Source organism: Xyrauchen texanus, chromosome 11, assembly GCF_025860055.1.
Source record: "Xyrauchen texanus isolate HMW12.3.18 chromosome 11, RBS_HiC_50CHRs, whole genome shotgun sequence".
NCBI lineage: Eukaryota > Metazoa > Chordata > Actinopteri > Cypriniformes > Catostomidae > Xyrauchen > Xyrauchen texanus.
In genome coordinates, this window is record NC_068286.1 from 39,944,853 (window position 1) to 39,969,617 (window position 24,765).

Consider the following 24,765-nt stretch of genomic DNA (forward strand, 5'->3'; position numbering starts at 1 on the left):
TGTTGACATTTAGTGCGTAGAACACTTATCGACACTTTATCCGGGCTTATTCTAAGATAGAAGAAGAGACCGTATCGCAAAAGCAGCTTTACTTCTTTGATAAGCAATTGTTCTTCATTTTATGGATTGTATTTCAACTTTTCCCGAAGGATTTCTGGATTTTAAATGTCATCGTATTTTTTGTAACGATTTCTTTTTCTTAAATTTGTGATTTTAAAATAATTGTATTTATTTAATACGTTTGTTTGCCCTAAGCTTTCGCATTTATTATAGGAAGTCGTCTTTGAGAACTTAACAGAAACATACATTTCTTTGGGACGCTCTATAGTTTTAATCGCCATAATGCCGTTTATAATTCTTTGGAGCTTTACATAAACACCGGTTATTTTTAATTTAATGTATTTATTAATTTATTTCTTTATTTGTTTGTTTGTTTCATTTTTTTATTTCTGAAATAGATACTCTTATTATTCCTCTTCTAACTTGTGTATACTTGGACGACACATTTGCCGGGAGCTGTTGCTGTTTATAGCATAACTATCACGTAACCTGCTGGATGTACATCTGTTTTTTGAATCATCCTCAACCCCATGCGATGAACATATTCTGCCTCACTGTACTGCTCGTGCTGTGCGGGCTGGTCTTCTGCGATTTTTCCAGTGATGAACCGCAACACACTGGTATATACAAGGACACAACTGCAACCACAGGCACGTGTGCACGACAGAATAATATGTTATATTCGTTACTTACAAAGAGTTTAAAAGTGGTCCTCACTCTATGAACTCATGCCCCATCTCCTAATGCTCCTTCATGTTGGCTATAGGCTATAATCGACACTAATAAAACTTTAACTAAATGTATGTAAATATATTTTATAATAATTATAAAGTATATTTAAATGAAGTATATAATATTACTATTACATTAATATTAGAATATCCTTAGATTCAAGTTTAACATAATCAAAATCATTTTGCTTTGGGGACTGCACCTATTCATCTTTACAAGGGTCATTGAGGTGACAATCATCATTTTGTCCATATCTATTATATTAATAAAGAAATGCATATTACATATGCAGTTCATACATTAAATTACTTGAATACACCTTCCATGATAAATGTGGTTTGAAAGTATTTTTTTTTTTTCTATTTCTATTTGATAAATATTTATTGTGATGTACCTAGCATAGGTTGCTATTCTGTTGTCATGTGACAAAAACAGAGAGGACCCATTTAAACCCTTTAGTGTTTGTGAAGTTTGGGTGGTGAGGAATCATTATTTAGTCATATCATTAAATCATATTTTGGCATTTTATGAATCTTATCTTAATGTTGTCTGGTGTAACCCCTGAGAAAACTTATTATTATTCTTGATTTAAAATTAATGATATATATATATATATATATATATATATATATATATATATATATATATATATATTATATATTATATTTATATATACTTTTAACCTTGAAAAGTATGTTTTAAAACTTTTTCTAAATCAATAATTTAATTAATAATTAATTAATTAGTTGTGTTCACTCATGTGTTTTCAAGTTGCAAGGAAAGTATTTTTAAAAACATTATTTACTGGTTATACCACATTACATTTTTAAAGTCATCAAATCAATTTCCACTCTAAGTAGTGTTAGCTAATTTTATCTGGTACATTATCAGTGCAACTACATTGTTTGAGTTACAGTGTAATTACATAAGCACAGCACAATAAAAGTTTACAACAACATGTAATTGAACTGTAGGTAATGCTTTAATGAATTAAAATGTGTTAAACACTGTAATGCACTGTAATGTGATGAATTATAATTTGTATTTTTTTGCCATTATGACAATTATTTGAATATCAGAAGAGAATATTGTTTCAGATGTTTTTATTAACATTCTATGGAAGAAATAAAAATTGACTCAATTGAGACAATTGTTGTAATACAGACATTGCAGACATTGGTATCTTGGCTTATTTGAGTACAGTTTGAGATATTGTTGAGATTTCTTCCTAAACTCTGCATGAGACATGATTTTGGGGAACTTGAATTGGTGAAAAATGTGAAGGAAATGTATTTTGCTTCATTTAATCTCATTGCTGTCTAGTAGAAAACAAACTGAGATACTACCAAGAAGTCATATGTGTTTTTTTTACTACCACTTGGTGAAACTGCCATGTGGTCATATTGAAACATGTTGACATGGCAAACGTTTAAAATTGCTCGACTAATCTTTGGACCTCCTGTGTGTTCCCCACAGATCCATGTCTGCGAGTGAGCCCTCCGTGTGCAACAGATGCTGACCGCTTCAGTCTGGAGGCTCTTCAACACATCCACAGAGAGATGGATGATGATCAAGATGGAGGCATTGAGGTGGAGGAGAGTGTTGAGGTAAGTTTCCCCACCCTAATGTAAATCCAGCAGGGTTCCAACACCATGAACAATACATTTCCAAATTGTACTTTACAAAAAACTATATCTAGCCAATAACATATTGTAAAACTGAGCTTAAGTTGTAAAAAGTGTAGAAAAAAGAGAAAACTAGAAATGTCTGACTTTTGAAGTTTAAAAAATTCCCGGTTATTTCCATGTTCGCAATGACCGTAGTAACCCTGTCCCGATTGCCAATGTTTGATCAGAATGTGTTGTTCTAAATTGGAACAACTGGTGGAGCAACATATGGTTCTAAGGTAGTAGCTATGGGGTCAGAAGGTGTGAACATTCCCTACTAAATCTACACTCAGACAATCAAACTCTGCTTTACCAGTTGTGTGAATGTCTCAGCTGGAGGGAGAGTGTTATTTCAAAGCACCCTTAGGTTCCTCTGCAAAGGCTGTTGGTCAATTTAGAAACACATGTTTCCACCAGATGCCTAAGACAAACTGTTCAAGCCTGGCACTGGTAGAACATTGCAGAGGGGGTTGAGTTTCAAAGAGATGTTCTGCAAGACGTCTGTGTCTCTGGCATTGAATTTCTCTCCTTCGTTGCTATAGACATGGCTTAGGTGGAATGAAGTAACCAACAGGCTGGTGAAGGCTGGAATCACATGGTGCATCTGATTTCAGCACAGACAAATTCCAAGACATGCACACAGACACTTGAGTCTGTAACTCTTTAGTTCTTAGATGTTTACTCAGCTGTTGTTTCAATTAGGTGTGTTGATGGATGCGGCTGGATTCTTTAGGATTTGTGAGGGGGTCTTCTTGTGTTGCAGAGGTTTTTAAATAGCTTGCCCTGTTTTCCTTGTCTGGATTTGAGTTTGTGTGTGAATACGCATAATGTCTCCTTTTGCATCTTACTGCAGTTCATCATAGAAGATATGCAGCAGCAACAACAGGCAAACAAGCACAGTAAACTCCATCAAGAGGACCAGCACATCACTTTGGAGGAGCTTTGGAAGGGCTGGAAATCCTCTGAGGGTAAGATGGTATCCATAGCCATGTCTTGGCAAGATCCCAATTTAAAAACATCACGTTACAGACCTTATTCACGCTAGCGCCATCTTTGATTTTTAGTGGGAATGACAATGAGGCTGTGCGGGATAGACTTAACATTGTTTCAATGGTATGAATGGTATAAAGCTGTATAAAGCGCCTACATCACATCTGATTTTCCACAACTCTTGTTGTCTGTAGTTCTTTGTATACTGAATGTTCTTTGAACGGATATTTTATCAATGTTTTGTCCGTGGAACGATCCAAAAACACTTTAAACTGCAGTACAGCCCATTGAAGAGACTGAAAGTCTATCCCTCATAGCCTCATTGTCATTCTCATTAAAAATCAAATATGGCACTAGCGTGAATAAGGTCTATACCCCTCCCTTTGCCATTTTCCCCCTATGAATTCTTTCTCCTCAGTGCATAACTGGACTCAGGATGACGTGTTAAGGTGGCTGACAGAGTTTGTTGAGTTGCCTCAGTATGAAAACAGCTTTAAAGATCTAAATGTGAATGGGAACACATTACCCAGGTGAGACAAATACAAGTCTGAACCAAATAGTCAGAAAATAGTTAGAAATGTTTGATATAATTGGTTGCCTGAAGAGTTTACAGGTACTTCCTATAATTTATTGAACTTATGCATAGACACACATATTTCTGGTCGATTTTGACACAATTTGGGGCATATTAATAAGGGTTGGTGCAGAGTCTGCATCAAGTTTCCGATTCAACAAGATAGCTTCACGTGTGAAGTATACAAGGATCTTTTCAAAATCATCAAAAGTGGCCAATTTTAGACTGCAAAGCTCTCAGAATAACAATAAGCTACATTACTGACCTTTTAAGAATCGTAATGGAAAAGGCATGTTCAAATATTAATTAATTACATCTAGCAGATACATTTATCCAAAGTGACTTGCATTGCATTCAAGCTACATTTTATCAGTACGTGCACATGTTAACCTAAAAATATGCTACATATGTTAACATCTAAATTAACTTTAAGTAAAAAATATTGTAACATGTAACATATTATAAAAATACAACAGGACTGAATCAACCTAAATACATTAGGTTACACCAACAAAATGTATTTTTAATGTTAAATTAGGTAAAAATAGCTCCATGCTATTATCTCCAAGTGCGAATTACCTGGGAGTCGGAACCATGACTTTGGCAATGTTAGTACCATGGTTTACCAATTAAGATACAGGGATGGAATGAAGTCAGTCTTCAAATATTCCTCAAAGATGTTTAGGAATCTCATCAGAATGCTCATCAGAAAGCAGTCTTATGGAATCCTGATCTTGCTTGATTTGTGTTAACAGGATTGCTGCAAATGAGCCATCGTTTATGAGTACCTTCCTGAAGATCCAGGACCAGCAACACAAACAGAAGCTCAAGCTCAAAGCCCTGGATGTGGTGCTGTTCGGACCCATCACACGTATGCAAGCATATAACTAAAACACTGTGTGCATAACACCTCATAAAATATCAGGCTCAAATAAATTATTTGAAGAAGCTATTGGAGTATTAGTAATTAAAGGGATAGTTCACCAAAAATGAAAATTCTCTCATCATTTTCTTACCCTCATGCCATCCTTGATGTGTATGACTTTCTACTGCAGAACACAAATTACATTTTTAGAAGAGTATCTCAGCTCTGTAGGTCCATACAATGCAATTCAATGGTGACCAGAACATAGAAAGTCCAAAAATGGCATAAAGGAGGCATGAAAGTAATCCATGAGAATCCAGTGGTTAAAGCAAGGGTGTGTAATCCAGAAAGGCTAGCAGTTAGCATGCTAGCTTTGAAAGCATAGAGCCCGCCCTCACTTCAGAGGTGTCTCCAAAGCCACGCCTCCTCTATCACACATGAACACACACACACAGAGCAAAGTCTTAGAACCAGGAGGAGAGACGTGTTGGTGGAATCGATCGCAATGGTTTCAGATTACCTCATGTCTCATTCACAGGTTAGACATTACAATAAAATGTAAACAATTTATTTATGCTGCGGTTCTCCTTCCATTCTCGCCCTCGCTCTGCACAGCATCAAAGAACCCGCGCTGATGACCTTTGATTGTCTGTGCGAACAAGTTGCGTGGTGGTATGGAAATATAGATTGACAGACAGAAAGGACATTCTATCATTACATTCGGACTGAATGCAATGATTGGTCGATCATTTTTTAGTCCTGTCCCTTCCACAGAAGCAGGGCTGGACTTGTAATCTGGCATACTGGGCATTTTCCCGGTGGGCCAACGCACTTAGGGGCCAATCAGGGGCTGACTGGCCATCGAGCAGACCAGTGGGTCGGCCGCGATACGTGCTGAGATAAGCTAAAATGAGCCGCTGCGTTATGCAATACTGACCACAAAACGGCACCGCAATATGCAGAAAAGGACAGCGAACACCGCTCAACTTTTGGGCCAGTTGCTATGTAAAATCCCGGGCCGATTTCTCTTCCCAGTCCAGTCCTGCACAGAAGATATATTATATATATATCTGAATATATATATAATGTTTTAATATTTAAAGATAACTATGTATAATTATTTCATCATTATATATTGAATTATTGTTATATGAGGGGCTTTCTCAGCATATATTTGTATATGCGATTAATCACGATTAATTAATCGGGACACAATGTAATTAAAAATTGTAATTACATGGTGTCTCGATATTTATTATATATATATATATATATAAATAAAAAATATTCAGATAATCAAAATGCATTACAGTCTTGTGGCAGAAGAGTTCATCATTTATAAGACAATACAAAAAGCAGCTTTAGAATACAATATATTGTTTATTACCATATTATTGAACATGAGCCAAACATTGGCATACAGTTCACAGCAATCCATTTCACAAGCGAGATTTATTATGAGGGCTTGTTTAAGGGCACGTCAATTTCAACAAGTGTCAGATATGCTTGTGTAGCGTCTCGGGTGCGTTGCGTCATAAACATACAATTTTTAGGTCACTGTGTCAAGTTAAATATAGTTTAATACTTAGAACATATCTTGAGATCCCTTTGTTTGAATTTGCGCTCTATCAAGTGTTTTGAACACAAGAACGTAATGTGTTTTCTTCACTGTATAAACTGCATGTTGTCAAACAGCTGAAGTTTCACTGACTGCCCTCTGGAGTAAAGAGCTGGTACTACAAGCTTGCATTTCTCAGGAATCTTCCTTATTACGGTCCGTGGACATTGCGGAAAATTTTTTATTGCGTTATTTTTTATAAAATGAATCGCACTGAATTAATGCATTAAATCGACAGCCCAAATATGTATATATACTCACCTAAAGGATTATTAGGAACACCTGTTCAATTTCTCATTAATGCAATTATCTAATCAACCAATCACATGGAAGTTGCTTCAATGCATTTAGGGGTGTGGTCCTGGTCAAGACAATCTCCTGAACTCCAAACTGAATGTCAGAATGGGAAAGAAAGGTGATTTTAAGCAATTTTGAGCGTGGCATGGTTGTTGGTGCCAAACGGGCCGGTCTGAGTATTTCACAATCTGCTCAGTTACTGGGATTTTCACGCACAACCATTTCTAGGGTTTACAAAGAATGGTGTGAAAAGGGAAAAACATCCAGTATGCGGCAGTCCTGTGGGCGAAAATGCCTTGTTGATGCTAGAGATCAGAGGAGAATGGGCCGACTGATTCAAGCTGATAGAAGAGCAACTTTGCCTGAAATAACCACTCGTTACATCCAAGGTATGCAGCAAAGCATTTGTGAAGCCACAACACGCACAACCTTGAGGCGGATGGGCTACAACAGCAAAAGACCCCACCGGGTACCACTCATCTCCACTACAAATAGGAAAAGAGGCTACAATTTGCAAAATTGGACAGTTGAAGACTGGAAAAATGTTGCCTGGTCTGATGAGTCTCGATTTCTGTTGAGACATTCAGATGGTAGAGTCAGAATTTGGCGTAAACAGAATGAGAACATGGATCCATCATGCCTTGTTACCACTGTGCAGGCTGGTGGTGGTGGTGGTGTAATGGTGTGGGGGATGTTTTCTTGGCACACTTTAGGCCCCTTAGTGTCAATTGGGCATCGTTTAAATGCCACGGCCTACCTGAGCATTGTTTCTGACCATGTCCATCCCTTTATGGCCACCATGTACCCATCCTCTGATGGCTACTTCCAGCAGGATAATGCACCATGTCACAAAGCTCGAATAATTTCAAATTGGTTTCTTGAACATGACAATGAGTTCACTGTACTAAAATGGCCCCCACAGTCACCAGATCTCAACCCAATAGAGCATCTTTGGGATGTGGTGGAACGGGAGCTTCGTGCCCTGGATGTGCATATATATATATATATATATATTTATTTTAATTTAGACCACTTAAATTAGTGATTGCTATCAGGATGTAAAGACACTTTCAACCAGTATAACAAAACATGTTTCTGGAAAAGATTGCACACCCTAGCTTTAAATCCATATCTTCTGAATCAGTATGATAGGTGTGGATGAGAAACAGATACTATACACAATAGTATATATACAAGATTTAAGACCTTTTTTACTATCAATCTCCATCTTTGACCAGCCCCAACCAGTAGGTGACTGAATATGAAAGTGAAAGTGTAGATTTGCAATGAAAAATGACTTTAATATTGATCTGTTTCTCACCCACACCTATCATATCACTTTAGATTTAACCACTGGAGTCTTGTGAATGACTTTTATACTGCCTTCTGGGTCTTCAAAGTTCTGATCACCAGTCACTTGCATTGTGAGGACCAACAGAGCTGAAATATTATTTTAAAAATCTTCATTTGTGTTCTCCAGAATAAATAACATTTTTGGTGAACTATCCCTTTACATGAAAAGTTTGCCATGGCAGTGTTCCAATCTATTGAGCAGACAAACAAAACAAATCAAAACACTAATGACTGAAGCACCAGTGCAATGAAATTATAACATTTGATACAAATAACCCTATCTATTTAAATGTCAATATGTCAAATGTACAAAAATAGCTCTGACTGGTGTGTGATATTTAAGAACCTGTGAAATCAAATATCTATCCAGTCAGCATGCAAGATAGACTTCAAGAAATGTTATATTGGCTGTTTGACTCAAAACCCTTCCTACCTGCACTCTAGGTCCTCCACACAATTGGATGAAAGACCTGCTTCTCATAGTGTCTGTGGTGATGGGGGTTGGTGGATGCTTGTTTGCACAAGCACAGAATAATTCATCCAAGGAACATATTTCAAAGATGATGAAGGACCTGGATAGCTTGCAGAGAGCTGAACAAAGCCTCATGGACCTACAGGAGCAGTGAGTACACCTTCTAAGGTCCCAAATATCTGATTATTCACCAAAATCTGCTCTTGATCAAACAAATGCATTATTTACTTAATAATGCACCTATTTCCTGCTGAAAGCATCCACCGAGCAATGGAACTGTCAACTCTTCTCATGCAGTGTTGGGAAAGATACTTTAAAACTGTAGAAGCTAAACTACAAATACTACAAGCAAAAAAAGAAGTATACTACATTAAAGGTGTATTTTACCCCAAACTGAAAATTCTCTTATCATGTACTCACCCTCACAATATTTCAGATGTGCATGAATTTCTTTCTTCTGCTGAACACAAACGAATATTTGAAGAAGAATATCTCAGCTCTGTTGGTCCCTTCAATGCAAATGAATGGTGGCCAGAACTTTGAAGCTCCAAAAAGCATATAAAGGAAGGCTTTAACCCAAAAGTAACCGATATGACTCCAGTAGTTAAATTAATATCTTCTGACATTATATAGTAGTTGTGGGTGAGAAACAGTTCAATATTTAAGTCATTTTTTTAACTATAAATTCTCCTCCTTGCATAGTATGTTGCGATATGCACCAAGAATGTGAGTCACCAAAACAAAAGAAGATGAATGTGGAAGTGAAAGTTGAGATTTATAGTTAATAAAGGACTTAAAAATGTATCTGTTTCTCACCCACACCTACCATATAGATATTTTTATGCTGCCTTTATGTCTTTTTTGGAGCTTCAAAGTTCTGGCCACCATTAACTTGCATTGTATGGAGATACAGAGCTGAAATAGCTGAAACAGTTTTGATCTCAATGGGATAACAGCATTAAATTTATACACATTAATTTGAACTGCTTTCCACTTAAAAATAAAAAACAAAACAAATTAGGAAACATCTTAATTTATATAATGTAATAATAATTAAATAAATTAAATATATACAGTCCAAATCATTGTTGAATTCAACAACATATTATGTGCATTTTATCACACTTTTTTTTTTTTTTTTTTTTTTTTTATTGAGAAAACGTTAAAGGGAAATACAGAGACATTTGAATCCGTGAAACAAAAAAAACAAAAACAAAAAAATCACAATTCTGCATCTTATTTCACATATCAATCATCTTTCTAATACATTAAGTATCCTTTCCAACAGTTTTGATGTCTTTAGAGCTTTATGGTTGTTTTGTATTGAAGTTAGAGAGTTATAAAACATCTTCAAATCAGTAGAAAATAGTCTAACATTTGGTACAGTGGATATACATTTTGCTTTATGTATATGATATTTTCCAAATAAAATGAGAAATTTCGTTATATTATTCATTTCCAATAAATCAGAGTTACAATCCATAAACAAGACCATTACCTCAGTTATTGTGATAAATTTATAAAATAACTCAAAAAGAAACCAAGAAACTTGGGACTAAAATAAATTAGTATAATTACAACTAAAAAATAAGTGTATTATTGTTTCATTTTCTTCATTACAGAAAATGCATAGTGGTGAAAACCCTTCTTTAAATTTACTAATGAAGTCATTACAAGGATAGTATCTGTTTATTATTTTAAAGTGAGTTTCTTTAACTTTATTAGGGAGTACATATTTATTTATATCAGACCACAAATTTTTAAAAACCAGAAAGTGGTAATCCTGTTTCCACTTCACCATTGCCTTAGGTGAAGAACTTTTTTCTTTGGTTAATATTCTTCTGATATATATATTATTAAATTTCTTATCTCTAATAGAAAGGCCCCCAACAGTCAGACTAGGAAGAAAACTTGGAGTTACAGGATTATACATCTTTTCTTTTTAATAAGATAAAGTACTTTCGGGAGATACAACGAATAAGTTTAAAGTATTCTTTAGAAGATACATTTGTCCCAATATAATTAATAAATTCATTATAATTAAGTAGGTCACCTGATTGATTTATCAAATCTTTAACAAAAATTAAACCTTTGTTAAACCAATCGTTCCAAAAAATGGTTTTGTTTTTGAATAGTACATATTGATTATTCCAAATAACACATGAATGGGGAGAGAAATTGTGTTTGTAAATTCATTTCCACGCATTCAAAGCTTGTTTATGAAAGTTGGACAACTTAATTGGGAGTTTAGTACATTTAAAATGTTCACAAGCAAGTAGAAAATTAAGACCACCACATTTTTTGAAGATTAAATTGGGAATGAAAAACCATGGAAGGCTATTATCACAAAGACAATGTTTGATCCAATTAATTTTAAATATATTATTGATAGTGTCAAAGTCTAAAGCATTTAGTCCTCCTTCTGATACACTTCTAATTATGGTTTTCCTTTTAATATATTCTGTCTTACCTCTCCAAATAAATTTAAATAAGATTTTATCAACTGCAGCACACATTTTAGAGTCTACATAAAGAGATAATGCTGGATATACAACTCTGGAGATGCCTTCAGCCTTTGAAATCAACACACGACCTTGAATAGATAAATTTCTTTGGAGCCAGCAGTTAAAAATATTTCTTGTTTTTTGTAATCTTTTCAAGAAGTTTTCTGTTAGTCTCTCAGAATCTGATTTACTAATTACAATACCCAAGTATCTGACTAATTGTTTAACCTGTATTCCAGATATATTTGAGTCTTCAAGTTGGTGTACAGCCATAATCTCACTCTTAGCCTGATTCACACTTAGACCTGAGGCATCAGAGAACAATTTAAGTGCCTCCAAAATAACAGGGATCTGATCTTTGTTTTTCAAAAATAAACAAGTGTCATCAGCGAGTTGACTAATAGTTAAAGTGAAATCTCCTATTTCAATACCTTTGATTTGAGAGCAATGCAGAGTGTAAAGATTCAAAGTTTCGGCTACTAATAAAAATAAAAATGGGGAAATAGGACATCCCTGTCTAATGCCTCTTTGGATACCAAAACGAGCAGACGTACCATTAGATAAAGAGACACTACTAGAAATATTTTTGTAAAGTGTGTGCATCATATTTGTAAAAGTTGGGCCAAAACCAAAATAATTAAGAGCTTGATACATGAAATTGTGCTCTACTGTATCGAAAGCCTTACAAAAATCTAAAAACAAAATAAGAGCTTCCTCATTGACCAAATCTGAATAATCTAAAAGGTCTAAGATCAGTCTAATATTGTTTGAAATAATTCTTCCTTTCATAAATCCAGACTGTGTGACAGATATGATTTCCTCCAAGCATGGTTTTAACCTATTGGCGTATAGAGATGCTAATAATTTGTAGTCCGAGTTGAGCAGTGTGATTGGGCGCCAATTATCTAAATGCAAAACGTCTTTATTTGGTTTTGGAACTAGTGTTATTACTCCTTGTTTCATAGATTCTGTAAGTTCTCCATTTGCTGCACATTCATTGAACACATTCAAAATAAACTCTCTAATTTCTTCCCAAAAACATCTGTAAAACTCAAAAGGTAAACCATCGGGTCCTGGGCTTTTGTTAAGTGGTGTTTTTTTGATGATATCATCTAATTCTTTCAATGACATCTCCTCTTCACAAAGGTTTTTGCTGTTTATATTTATACTAGGAATGTAAGGCTGTATCTTGTTAAAAAATAAACTACTTGAATCAGGATTAAAAAATGATGTATATAATTTTTGGTAAAAATCTGAAACAAATTTTGAAATTATTTTATCATCTGATATAAGAGTGTTATCAATATACAAAGAGGAAATTTTTTTCAGTTCAGCTCGTTTTTTTTCCAAATTGAAAAAGTATGCAGAGTTTTTTTCGCCAGCTTCTAGCCATTTGGCTCTAGATCTAATGAAGGCCCCTTTAGCCTTTTCTATATAAAAGGAGTCTAATTTTTCTCTTAATAGGTATAAACTTTCTTTATCTGCATCATTTGGGTTGGGAAGACAAGTAATGCGGTTAATTTCTTTCCATATAAATTCAAATTGTAATCCTTTTGACTTTAAAAGATCTTTACTAAATTTTATGGAGAACTTTCGACACTCATATTTAAACAATTCCCAGTTTAAGGTACTAGAAATATTAGTATTTTTTTAAAAGAATCAATTATGCCTTTAATACCCAAACAATAATCAGAATTGTTTAATAAAGAGCTATTCAATTTCCAATACCCTGGTTTCCTAAATAAGTTATGTTTAATGTCAGAGATTTCTAACTCGATACCTGCATGATCAGTTAAGGGTGCATTGGAAATAGAACATGATTTAACAGAAGAAATCAGATTATCAGATATTAACCAAAAATCAATACGTGATTTTTGTGTCAAATCAGATTTAAACCAGGTGAAGGAAGGGGAGAGTCATTATGTAAGGATCTATGAATATCTACCAAAGAGAGACTGGTACACATATCACTAATTATTTTGTTGACAGTAGTAATGCCATATTTTGGAGGAAATCTATCATAGCATAAATCAGGAGCCTCATTAAAGTCCCCACCCATAATTAGTGATGTAGATGGGTATTTTGTTTTTAAAGAAATTAATTTGGAGGTTAAATCTGTAAAGAGACAACTATTAAGACTGGATCGATTAAAGCCATAGACATTTGCTAGAATAACAATGTTTTCCCCAAACTGGATAACAATAATTAACCACCTGCCTTCATTTGAACAATGTGATTCAAGTAAAGTGTAATTAAAGTGTTGATTAAATAAAATCATAACCCCAGCAGAATTATTGGAACCATGACAGTAGATAATTTTACTCCCCCACTGATTCGACCAGAAACTTTCGTCTTTCACAACTGAATGCGTTTCTTGTAAAAAATAGACATCTCTACACTTCGATTTACAAAAAAGAAATAAAGCTTTACGTTTGGTTAAGTCTCGGATTCCCCTAACATTAAGTGAAAAACAGTTTAACTTAAATGACATAAAAACAAACGAACAAGAACGTGAAAGCAAAATCTATTATATAGTAAGTAAAACTAGAACTTCTAAATGGATTAAGGTAGACAAAAAGTGAGTGCAACACTTATCCAGACCTCCTCATTATAACGTTAATTAGAACAAGTTTAACGTTTCTCTAACCTAGGTTGGCACCCTTACAAGAAGTAAGTTCCCCGAGAATGAAAAACCTCACAGAATGTTAGAAGCACGGCAAAGAGTCACTTATATGTGGTCAGCTGTAATTTTCTTCCCGTCGATGATGGCAGCTGAGCCCTGAAACCCTGCACGTTTACCTTCCAGTCTAGCTTGGTTCACAAGTGGCCACAGTTTGTTTCGAGCCTCCCTTGCGCATTGTGTTAAGTCCTCCGTTATCCTGACATTCTTTTGTTTGAGAATTTCGGAACGCTTTGCGTCGGCCCAGATGAGGTCACGGTGTGTGCGAGAGGTGAACTGCACAATAATGCGACGAGGCTGCTGAGTGAGCCCTTTCTTCCCAAGCCTGTGGGCCACGTCGATGGAAGACTGGAGAACATCTGCTAGAGATGGTGAAACAAAGCGCAGTATTTCCATCACAGCCATCTTTACGTTCTCACCGTCCACTTCAGGAATACCAGCAATCCTTAGGTTCCACCGCCTTTTGTATGCCTCTAATTCATCCAGCTTTTCCCAAAGTTGTTTGTTTTCGGTCTTTAGCGATGTAACTTGATCCTTCATCACAGTGGAGTTTGTAACAGCAAAATCGGCCTTGTCCGAGATCGCGTTCATTTCAGATCCGAGTTCAGCGACGCGGTTTGAATTACAGGAGACAGAGTTTTCAATTGCCGTTAACTTCTCTAAGAAATCGTCTTGCTTTTTCCCAAGTTTCTCAATTGCTTCCAAGAGAACAGCATTCGATGGCTCTGTAATATGGCGTCGCATCTTCGATTGTGGACTCTTGGTGGGAGTATCAGGTAACGCTTGAAAGAGCCGATTTATCCGCCTGCACGGGCGACATTAGCGTAATCATGCACACGCTTTTACTGGTAAAGCGCCTTCCATGTTTCGATGAGGGAAAAGACCGATAGTTATAACCGACGGAAAGAGCAGTCACTTCTCAAATAGCATAGGCCTACAGATTAATTTCCAAGAAAGTGGGTATAGGAAACATCCATCATCTTCAAGAAAAATCCAGTTGTAAGGGTTCTTAACTTTGTAGTATTTAGTATCGAATTTATTCACATGAGGATCGGTTAGGTCAAGAATTGCACATACATTTTTAAGAGCTACTGAAAACACGACTTACACAGGCGCCATCTTGGCCCTCCCCCCGCATTTTATCACACTACTACTGAAAAGTGTAGATACTTTTAGTTAGTTGCTCCCAACACTCAAGACATGCAAGTGGCTCTGCTGATACTAATACATGTTTGTTGGAAAGGTTGGAGAAGGCCCAGGAAGAGAAGCGCACAGTAGCCGTAGAGAAGAAGAATCTTGAGGAGAAGATGAGGGACGAGATTCAGGATGCTCAGGAAGAAGCCAACCGACTACACAAACTCCGGGCGGGAGCTGTAAGTGAACTCAGCCGTCTTCTGTATGCAGAGGAAGAACTTGAACAGGTATGGATTTACATTTCACCCATTCAAACTTGACCCTCTACGACTCCGCTACACCTCCTGGCTCTCTCTACACCTTGTACAGGTACGTGATGCACTGAAGAGGGCTGAAAAAGATATGCAGTCCCTCTGGTCACTCCCTAAATCTTTGCAGCTGTGGCTACAGCTCACTCATGAGGTCGAGGTCCAATACTATAACGTCAAGAAACAAAGTGCCGAACAACAACTAATCACTGCTAGAGACGAGGTACTATAGAGATGAATGAGTCAGACCCAAATAGAATCTATATTTTTGATAAGAGGGCTGTAGAATCTCTCAGCTCACGTAAAATAATTTAATCACATGGTACTCTTGCATAGGCTGAGAAGATCAAGAAAAAAAGGAGTTCAGTATTGGGTACACTACATGTGGCACACAGCTCTTCATTGGATCAAGTAGATCAGAAAATCCTGGAGGCTAAGTAATTAGTTTATTCTCATTCAAACCTGATTTATGAAAATTTTGAACATTGAAGCCAAACTTAAAAAATGGATGAATTTCTTTGCATTTTATTACAAAATATCAAACAAAGTGGCATCTGCAAATATTATGAACCTTGGCCAGTTGGCCTTGGCAAGTCAGTTGCCCTCAAGTTCACTTCAGTCATTTATTGTAAAGAAAGGCAAACATAAGCACATTTTTTAAGCAAAGCATTTCACAAAAATGCAAAAAAAAAGTATAGCTCATCAATAGTTTGCAGATGCCATTTAGCCTTTAGCACCAATTCTCTTAGGTATACTTGTGCACAGTCTTTCACGCTTGTTGGCTGATAGGTTGTTCCAAGCATCTTGGAGAACGGGGGGTATCTAAGATGCTTGCACAATACTATACATTTTTGAGTTTGTCTTAAGCGTCTAAATACTTTTTGGGGCCAATTTATCCATGCTTCCTTTTGCTTGGCTGTTAAACAAGTTAACCCATATTTTGGCATTTAAAATTCAATCATGAGTACACTTAAGGTTGGGTTGCATTGACTCCAGCACAGTGAGCTGTGTCCTCATTGTTCCATGTGTCTTTTGTTAAAGGAATGCACTAGCAGAGGTGACTGCTTGTCTAAGGGAGCGTCTGCATAGGTGGCAGCAGATAGAGAGCTTGTGTGGTTTTCCAGTGATAAAAAATGCTGGCCTACCCAGTCTTACTGCTACTCTCTACCCAGACCCCAACTGGATGCTAATGCCCCGGGCTGCAATGCAGTCCTATCAAGTGCCCATTGCAGTGGAGGACATGGAGGAAGAAATGCCACAGATTATACAACAGATTCCTGGTTAGTACTCCTTAGCATGTGCTTTTTCTCTAATGCTATAAATCTGTCTGTCTGTCTGTCTGTCTGTCTATCTGTCTGTCTATCTGTCTGTCTGTCTGTCTGTCTGTCTGTCTGCCTCCTATTAACCACTCAAAACACTATTGCAACTGCTTAAGAAATGCTGTAGTTACTACCTAGAACACCTCATCAAACATTCAGAACATGTTAGAAATGACTTGGTAACATAAATACGCAAGAGATATATACTGTAAGTTTGTTTTTAATTGTCCTCACTTTAAGTAGAACTTTACTTTTCAAGCTTCAAATGTTATGAAACTAAATAAATGTGTATTGAAACAGACTTGAAATTTTCTTGCTTTTTTTATAGTCACAGTTACACCACTGAAATGTTCTCCACGGTCTCTGGTTCGCTCTCGCCGATCTGGGCACAATGTGTCATCACCTGTCATGATATCACCTGATCCTGATCTACTGATTCCCATTCAAGCTCCACTACGCAGATATGGAGATGATGATGAAGAGCATATCAGATTCTCTACTCTCATGAAACAGTATGTCAGCATGGAACTTTATCTTGTGAATATTGTAAAGGATTAATTTTAAGTATCCTCAAAAAGAGTAAGGCGTTGTTGTAGCCGGTCTTGTTTAACCCACTCCGAGCAGGATCCGAACTGACGTCAGCCGACATGGGAGGCAGGCATGTTAACAAGGAGGCTAAAGGTTACAGCCTCTAGTGTCAGTCGCTAATGTTCCTGATGAGGCCAGGGGAGAGAGGTTTAAACATACTGAACAGATATCATGTACCAGCTGGCTCCCGTTACACTCACCCCTCTAAACCTCACTCCCATCCGGGTCACGGCACCACTTTAACCGGTCCCGCTTAACCTGCTCCAAGCGGGATCCGAACCGGTGTCAGCCGGCATGGGAGGTGGCTGCACTAACATGGAGGCTAAAGCCTACAGCCTCTAGCATCAGTCGCTAGAGCACCTCTGAGGCCAGGAGAGTGAGGTTTATACACACTGCAAAGTTATCACGTACCAGCTGACTCTCGTTGCACTGGTTTTTCAGTGCTAGAGCAAGAAATCTTGCAGATAGTACAGCCTAAAACATTAAAGGGACAGTTGACCCAAAATAATGAAAAATCTGCCATTGTTTGCGCATCCTTGTGTTATTCGATTCAATAGGATCTTTTCCCTCACAGCATACAAAAGGAAATGTTTTACAGAATGTCCAGACTGATCTTTCCCACGCAGCAAAATTGGTTGGTGATTGATATTAGCCCCTTTCCAACATACAGTCTTGAAACTTCCCCTTATGATCTGTCTTCATGAGAACTCTTTAAGAGAAACTGCACTCCCGAGGAGACTTTTCCCTCAAAAGGAACCCCCATTGTGACTTCATTTAGTGTCGACCATTTTACTTCTGACGTTGCTTGCATGCCCGATTCAATAGCAACAACAAAATCAACAACACAGATGGAGGAAGTCAGGATCAGAGCTGCACATTTGTTATAGCTGTTTTACACAAACTGTGTCTTCAGGTTACAGTCTTTACACTGGCCGTGTGAGCCGTGCAGTCCTATGTCCCTGAAGCCACAGTGAGAAGAGAAATAAGGCACTCAGCCTATAGGATTTTAACATAAAAAATTGTACTGAACTACTCACACATTGACTTAAAGATGTCTTTATGCTAGTTAACCACGCAAAATTTTTTATTTGATTTCTTGGTTGTCCGGTCAAGATTATAATAGATTTCAGACTTGAAGTCTATTATATGAAGTCTATAAGGTGAGTAAATTATGACTGCACTATTTGTTTACACTCCCTTTAAATTATTGCTGAATATTCAATTAATTGTCCCTCTTTCTTACAGGGAGTCCATGGAAGCTTCCTCTGATACAGATTCTATGGGGTCATCCATCAGCAGAAAGTACACCAGCCTTGATTGTCCTCCTCGTAGAAAATACAAAGAAGGCATTTTCTCTGATAAAATATCCCGAAAGATTTCCCTGGATGGGCTAGAGGACAGTCCCTCCCACAAGATCTCACAGGAGGAGATGGATGAGTCTTTGAATAGCACCTCAAGGAAAGTATCCAGAGAGGAATTGGACATTGATACTCCATCAAGAAAGATATCTAGAGAGGAGTTAGATGCCTCCATGGACCATTCTAAACAACTGACAGGTAGAGGAGATTCTGAAGCTACTGTTGATTCAAGGAAATTACCCAGGGAGTTGCCATTAGATTCTACAATGAGGTACTACTCTACAGAAAAGGTATATTCCCCTGCAGGGATCAACATGGAAAGCCAGAGACAACGGACTTTCAGCGACAGAAAGGATCATATGGTCGACAGTTTTTCCAGAGTGTTTCCCAAAAGTGAGCATGACGCAGATACAACAAGTGGAAATAGATATTCTGATGGTTTAAAGACCACTTCCATCAAATTTAAGGATAATCTGGACATTCCAACCAACATCCAGCGAGGAAGGGAGTTTAGGGACAACTATGATACAACTTTTGAGAGTTCAGTGGAAAGCTCAAAAAAATTTAAAATGTTTCCGGGAAAAACAGATTTGTCCAAAGACATCTCTTCACGCATGATGGCGCAAGATGAATTTGATATGTCCCCTGATTTAGAAAGATTCAAAGTTAGAGACAATTCTATGGAGACTGCCTCTAGAAAAATGGTGAGAGATGAGTTTGACACATCAATAGAAACTCAGAGAAGAAAGTCTTTTAAGGAGAGCAGGGACGTCCACATGGACATTCTCTCAAAAAAGCTCTCTCGTGATGAGCATGATCTTACCACTGAGACCCAAAGAATTCAACGTAATAAGATAGATAGCTCTGTGGACATGCCCACTGGTAAATTACAGAGAGAGATGGTGGGTATATCCATGGAGGCTCCAAGGCGCAAGATGTCACAGGAAGAATTTCTAGTTACAAACCCATGCCAATTTGGCCCACCTGACCTCACTGTTAGTTCCTTGATGCTCTGGAAACCCTCCTCAGACCCACCCAGCACGCTAGTGTACGACGGCATTCTGGAAAAGTCCTACGAGAACCCTCTTATGTCCAGTCCTGGGGAACTCAGTTATGCAGCTGCAATGTCTAGCTCTACCCAAAGTCTCCTTTCAAATGAAGGTAAAACATCACGTTCATCGTCTTCAGAACCTGGTAGCAAAGACAAGAGCAAGAAGTCTTCCAAGCTTAAGAATTTATTCAAGAAGAAAAAGGATAAGGAAAAAGATAAAGACTCATAGAAATCAACAATGAGGAAGGCTGAAACTTGGACTGTCCTTTAAATTTGTTCTTTAAAGCTGGATTTGTCTTATAAACCCAAGGGATCAGTATAACATAAGAAAAGTTAAACATGCTTACAGGGAAGTAGCCTTGGAGTTTCATGGAAAAAAAGATTTGTCTTAGATATGCTGGAAGCAATTTAACCCTGACATTGGAAATCAGAATGGGATTTAGCTAAATGGATATAGTCTTGTGAAATTATGCCGAAAAAGGAATCCCTTTCAATGTATTACATTTTGATGAAGTGTTCTGTTTAGAGCAGCTGTCTGAACGTATTACATATTGCACATTTTTTTTGTGGCCGTGTTACAGTGTCACTTTCAGTTTCATAATTTTTAATAATTTTCAATGACATGGATCTGTGAGCTTTTTGATTAACTGCAAGAATTTTGTTTGTGTGTACAGATTAACTGATGTCATTGTAGCATAAAAGAGACAATTGCAACTTGCTTAGGTACTACTTTTTTGCACAGAGAAATAGGAAAAAATGCAATAACTTTAAAAAAATCATTACTAATGAAAGCTTTAGTTTACTGTAACTACAGTTTATGACTGATGTAAGTGATCTTATGAATTACAGAATGTGCAATATTTGCATAAAAATATATCAATCTATTTTTAACATCAGGGACTAAAAACGATTCAACGAATGGAAACTAAAACCGAAAAACAAACACAATTTTTTGCAGAACATAAACGAAAACAGGAACAAAGTGATTTTCAATTGTTCCAGAGTGAAAACGTTGGTAACTGGTTAATTGTTTACCAGTAATTTTTCATGAAACTAAAGGCCAAATTACATTTTTGGAACTACACCACTTCATGTTGCCTGAAAAAATTAAATGAAAATAAAAATGAAAATGAAGAAATGAAAATGTACTTTGATCCTGAAGGAAACTGCTGCATCACACATTTCTTCATCCCTGTTGTGGATGAAATATGACATTTTATTGATCTCACTGACAATAATTTTTTTATGCAGTTTACCTTTTCTATATCTGTTTTACTGTAATTTTGTGTTAAGAAGAAGGAATGACCTAAGTATTATACAGTAAGTATTAACAGGAGTTAATACTTTTTCTGGGAAGTATTTTATTGGTATTCAGTTCTAATTCTATTGTACATCACTTTTGGCAGCGTTTATTGTTTTAAAAATGTACACTAAATTTAACTTGATTTGGGAAAACAAATATTTTTTTAATGCCATTTCTGCGAAAGACATTTCTACAGACACTTAATTGAATGTGTCCCGTTTCCTCTTTGTTTTCTCTTTTAGTTACTAGCCGCTGAATATTTTCCTTATCTTTAATTTTGAGATTCAGCTTAACAAAAAGCTAAACGTTCAATAATCACTTGTGTTTTCCTTTATTTATTTGGTCCCAAATCTAAGAATTAGCTTTTCAAATAATTAAATAAAACAATATTAAATCATTTTTTAATAATTTATAATAATTAAATAAATAAATAATAAGGCTATTAACCACTGCATTAGGACATTAAAACAAGAAGACATTGTAAATGAATTGCTGTGAGTTACTCTATACAAATTTCAAACATTATTTCAGTTTGTTACACATTAAAATGTATTGTTGAAGCATCACTTTCATATTAACTTACCCCTAAATGTCATAGTATTATACACACGCACGCACGCACACACACACAGGCAGCCAGTAGTTTGGAATAATGTGCAGATATTGCTGTTTCGGAAGGAAATTGGTACTTTAATTCACCCATGTGGCATTCAACTGATCACAAAGTATAGTCAGGACATTACTGATGAATAAAACAGCATCATCTGTATTTGAAAAAAGTCATTTTTGACCAAATCTAGACAGGCTCCATTTCCAGCAGCCATCACTCCAACAATTTATCCATGAGTAATCATGCTAAATTGCTAATTTGGTACTAGAATATCACTTGCCATTATATCAAACACAGTTGAAAGCTATTTGGTTCATTAAATAAAGCTTAACATTGTCTTTGTTTTTGAATTGCCACAGTATGCAATAGACTGGCATGTCTTAAGGTCAATAATAGTTAAAAAAGAAACAGCTTTCTCTAGAAACTTGTCAGTCAATCGTTGTTTTGAGGAATGAAGGCTATACAATGCTTGAATTTGCCAAAAAAAAAAAAATGTCATACAAAGCTGTACACTACAGTCTTCAAAGACAAAGGACAAATAACTCTAACAAGGACAGAAGGAGATGTGGAAAGCCAGATATACAACTATACAAGAGGATGAGTACATCAGAGTCTCTAGTTTGAGAAAAAGACGCCTCACATGTCCTCAGCTGACAGCTTCATTGAATTCTACCTGCTCAACACTAGTTTCATGTACAACAGTAAAGAGGAGACTCAGGCATGCAGGCCTTATGGGAAGAATTGAAAAGAAAAAGCCACTTTTGAAACAGAAATCAAAACTAAAAGGATAGAGTGGGCAAAGGAACACAGACATTGGACAACAGATAATTGGAAAAGAGTGTTATGGATTGTGGCGGCGGGGGCGTTATCGAGAGTTTGTCCGTTATGGATCTTTGAGCTTTTGTGGGATAAGCTGTCCGTAAGGTGCATGACAATGCCTGACAAAACAGCTACATACATATACACTGTGGTTTGTTGTTTACATTTACATCAGACGACCCTTACCTCCCTAAGCACTGGTTCATTGCTAGAATGAACTTCAATGTGTTTTATGTGTCAGGCAAAGTCTGGCTCCAACTTACTAATGCTGACATTTACCCATAAACGTGAACTCTTTAGGACTGAGGTCTCTGTCAATTTTGTAATTTTTTTATTCTATCACAAAAAGTGGGTTTTCTGTATGTTTTCATGATTTAGTGCTGTTCACAGGTTCTTTGTGAAGTGGTAAAGATAGTCCTATGTTGATCTTTGTTTGTCTAAGGTGTAACCCCAAACCACAAATGTTTCCAGTGATCTTAGTAACTGTCTTCTTGAGAATTTGTCTTTGTGTGTAACTGTTTGTATGTGTGTTAAAATATAGCTATGGTTTCAAACATTTATAATAATAATAAAAATGTATCAGTTTTGGAACAGCTCTTTCTTTGTGGTCGTTTAAATTTGTTACTTTGAAATAAAAAATTGGCCAGTCCAGTTGTCAACATGTAAATTAAAGGAATAATCATAATTTACTCACCCTTATGTTGTTCCATTTTTTTCAAAGTGCAACACAAAAGAAGTTTTCATGAATATCGCAACCTTTCTTTCTTTTCAATGTAATGGTAGTTGATGGTGCCACACTTGAAAGCTTAAAAAGGACATAGAAGGCCAATGCAGATTGTGCATCAAATTCCAAGTCAAGTCAAGTCAATTTTATTTGTTTAGCGCCTTTCAAAACACACATCGTTTCAAAGCAGCTTTACAGAAGATGATGCATTAACAGACGATAAAACTGTAATGTCTATAATGTCGATGAATCATCATTGTGTAATTAGATAAAATATGATTGTTAATCGTGTTTAAAAACAAGTAATTAAATAGTCATTGTATTAATAACCCCAGTGAGCAAGCTGAAGGCGACTGTGGCAAGGAACACAAAACTCCATGAGATGTGGATTAATGGAGAAAAATAACCTTGGGAGAAACCAGACTCACTGTGTGAAGTCATCTGTTTCTGTGTGTTCATGAGTGAGAGAAGGACATTCACAGGGGCACACGTTCACGCAAGAAGTAATTTTAAGCGCTAAACTACATAAATTCTACAACAATTTGTCAAATTTTTGTAGACCTACTCCTTAAAGGAATATAAATAATAAATTGTCACACATTATACATACACTTCTGCATATACATGGTGAAATTATTTATTTTTCACATATCCCAGCTAAGTTGGGGTCAGAGTGCAGGGTCAGCCATGATACAGCACCCCTGGAGCAGATAGGTTCAAGGGCCTTGCTCAAGGGCCCCACAGTCATGTTTTGGTGGTGTTGGGGCTTGAACCCCTGACCTTCTGGTCCATAACCCAGAGCCTTAACCGCTGAGCCACCACTGCCCTAAATAAGCTCTCATGTGTCGTATTGCCACATGTTGACCTCCCTATTGGTCAGGATGTGTTTTCCCCCTGAAAGAATTGGAACGGAAAAGAACACCTTCCCCTATGCGTATAATAGCATTAGATGGCCCCAGCCGGATCTAATACTCTGTAGAGAGAAAACATAGAGAGAAAAGTCAGCAGCTGGCATGGCCTGCTCCCATGCAATTTATGTCGCTTCCCCCCTCAGGGATGTGGGGAACTACATGACATCTTTTTGGGGCATTGGAGGAGGTTACGTGCAGACTGATGCACCTGCTATTATGCACGCAGCAGCTTGCTTGCAACTGCATCAGCAGTTCACGTAACATGGTTCAGCTGTTGTGGTGTTTTTCTATAGGGACCCCTAACGTCACTACATCGACACAATGTCGAGTGAGTGACAGAAGGGGAACATCTTGGTTACTGTTCTAACCTCCATTCCCTGATGAAGGGAACGAGACATTCTGTCCCTCTTTCCACAACGCTGTACTAGCTGCTGAAATGGCTGGACCTTGTCTCGGCTCCTCAGCACAAAACCTTAATGAGAGTGGGCATTCCTTCTCCTTTTATACCCGTATGTCTGGGGGAGTTGCATGCAAATTCCACTTGCCAATTCTCATTGGCCTTTTCATGAAAGAATAGAGGTGTTCGGGGCTCTCAAGAGTGTCTACATTGACACAACGTCTTATACCCTCCATCAGGGAATGGAGGTTTTGACAGTAACCAAGACGTTCTTGCTCAAACCATTCACAAAGAAATATGTGATGGCTCAAAAATATGTTAGTATTTATACAATTAAATTCTAACCAAGAACTGTTTTGTATGCTGCACATTTGAAAAGAGCCATCATGTCACTTAAAATTCAAAACAGTGAAAACTGTCAGAGATCGACA

General features: G+C 36.9%; 1 protein-coding gene across 1 annotated transcript; it reads left to right on the forward strand.

Moving 5' to 3' along the window:
- Positions 1-23: 23 nt before the first annotated feature.
- Positions 24-22,941, forward strand: stim2a (tromal interaction molecule 2a). The gene is made up of 12 exons (XM_052137960.1): positions 24-710; positions 2,269-2,399; positions 3,313-3,427; positions 3,868-3,979; positions 4,779-4,894; positions 8,601-8,778; positions 15,056-15,233; positions 15,316-15,477; positions 15,591-15,691; positions 16,296-16,534; positions 16,902-17,085; positions 18,407-22,941. Exons 1-12 carry the CDS (start codon positions 557-559, stop codon positions 19,797-19,799), a joined length of 3,063 nt encoding a protein of 1,020 aa, XP_051993920.1. The 5' UTR covers positions 24-556; the 3' UTR covers positions 19,800-22,941.
- The last annotated feature ends 1,824 nt before the right edge of the window (positions 22,942-24,765 follow it).

Excerpts from the sequence above, each read along its gene's own strand:
- stim2a (XM_052137960.1), top strand. The coding sequence starts at position 557 with ATGTACATCTGTTTTTTGAATCATCCTCAACCCCATGCGATGAACATA. Across the intron at positions 16,535-16,901 it reads GATTATACAACAGATTCCTG|TCACAGTTACACCACTGAAA; the intron begins GTTAGTACTCCT and ends CTTTTTTTATAG. Across the intron at positions 17,086-18,406 it reads TTCTCTACTCTCATGAAACA|GGAGTCCATGGAAGCTTCCT; the intron begins GTATGTCAGCAT and ends TCTTTCTTACAG.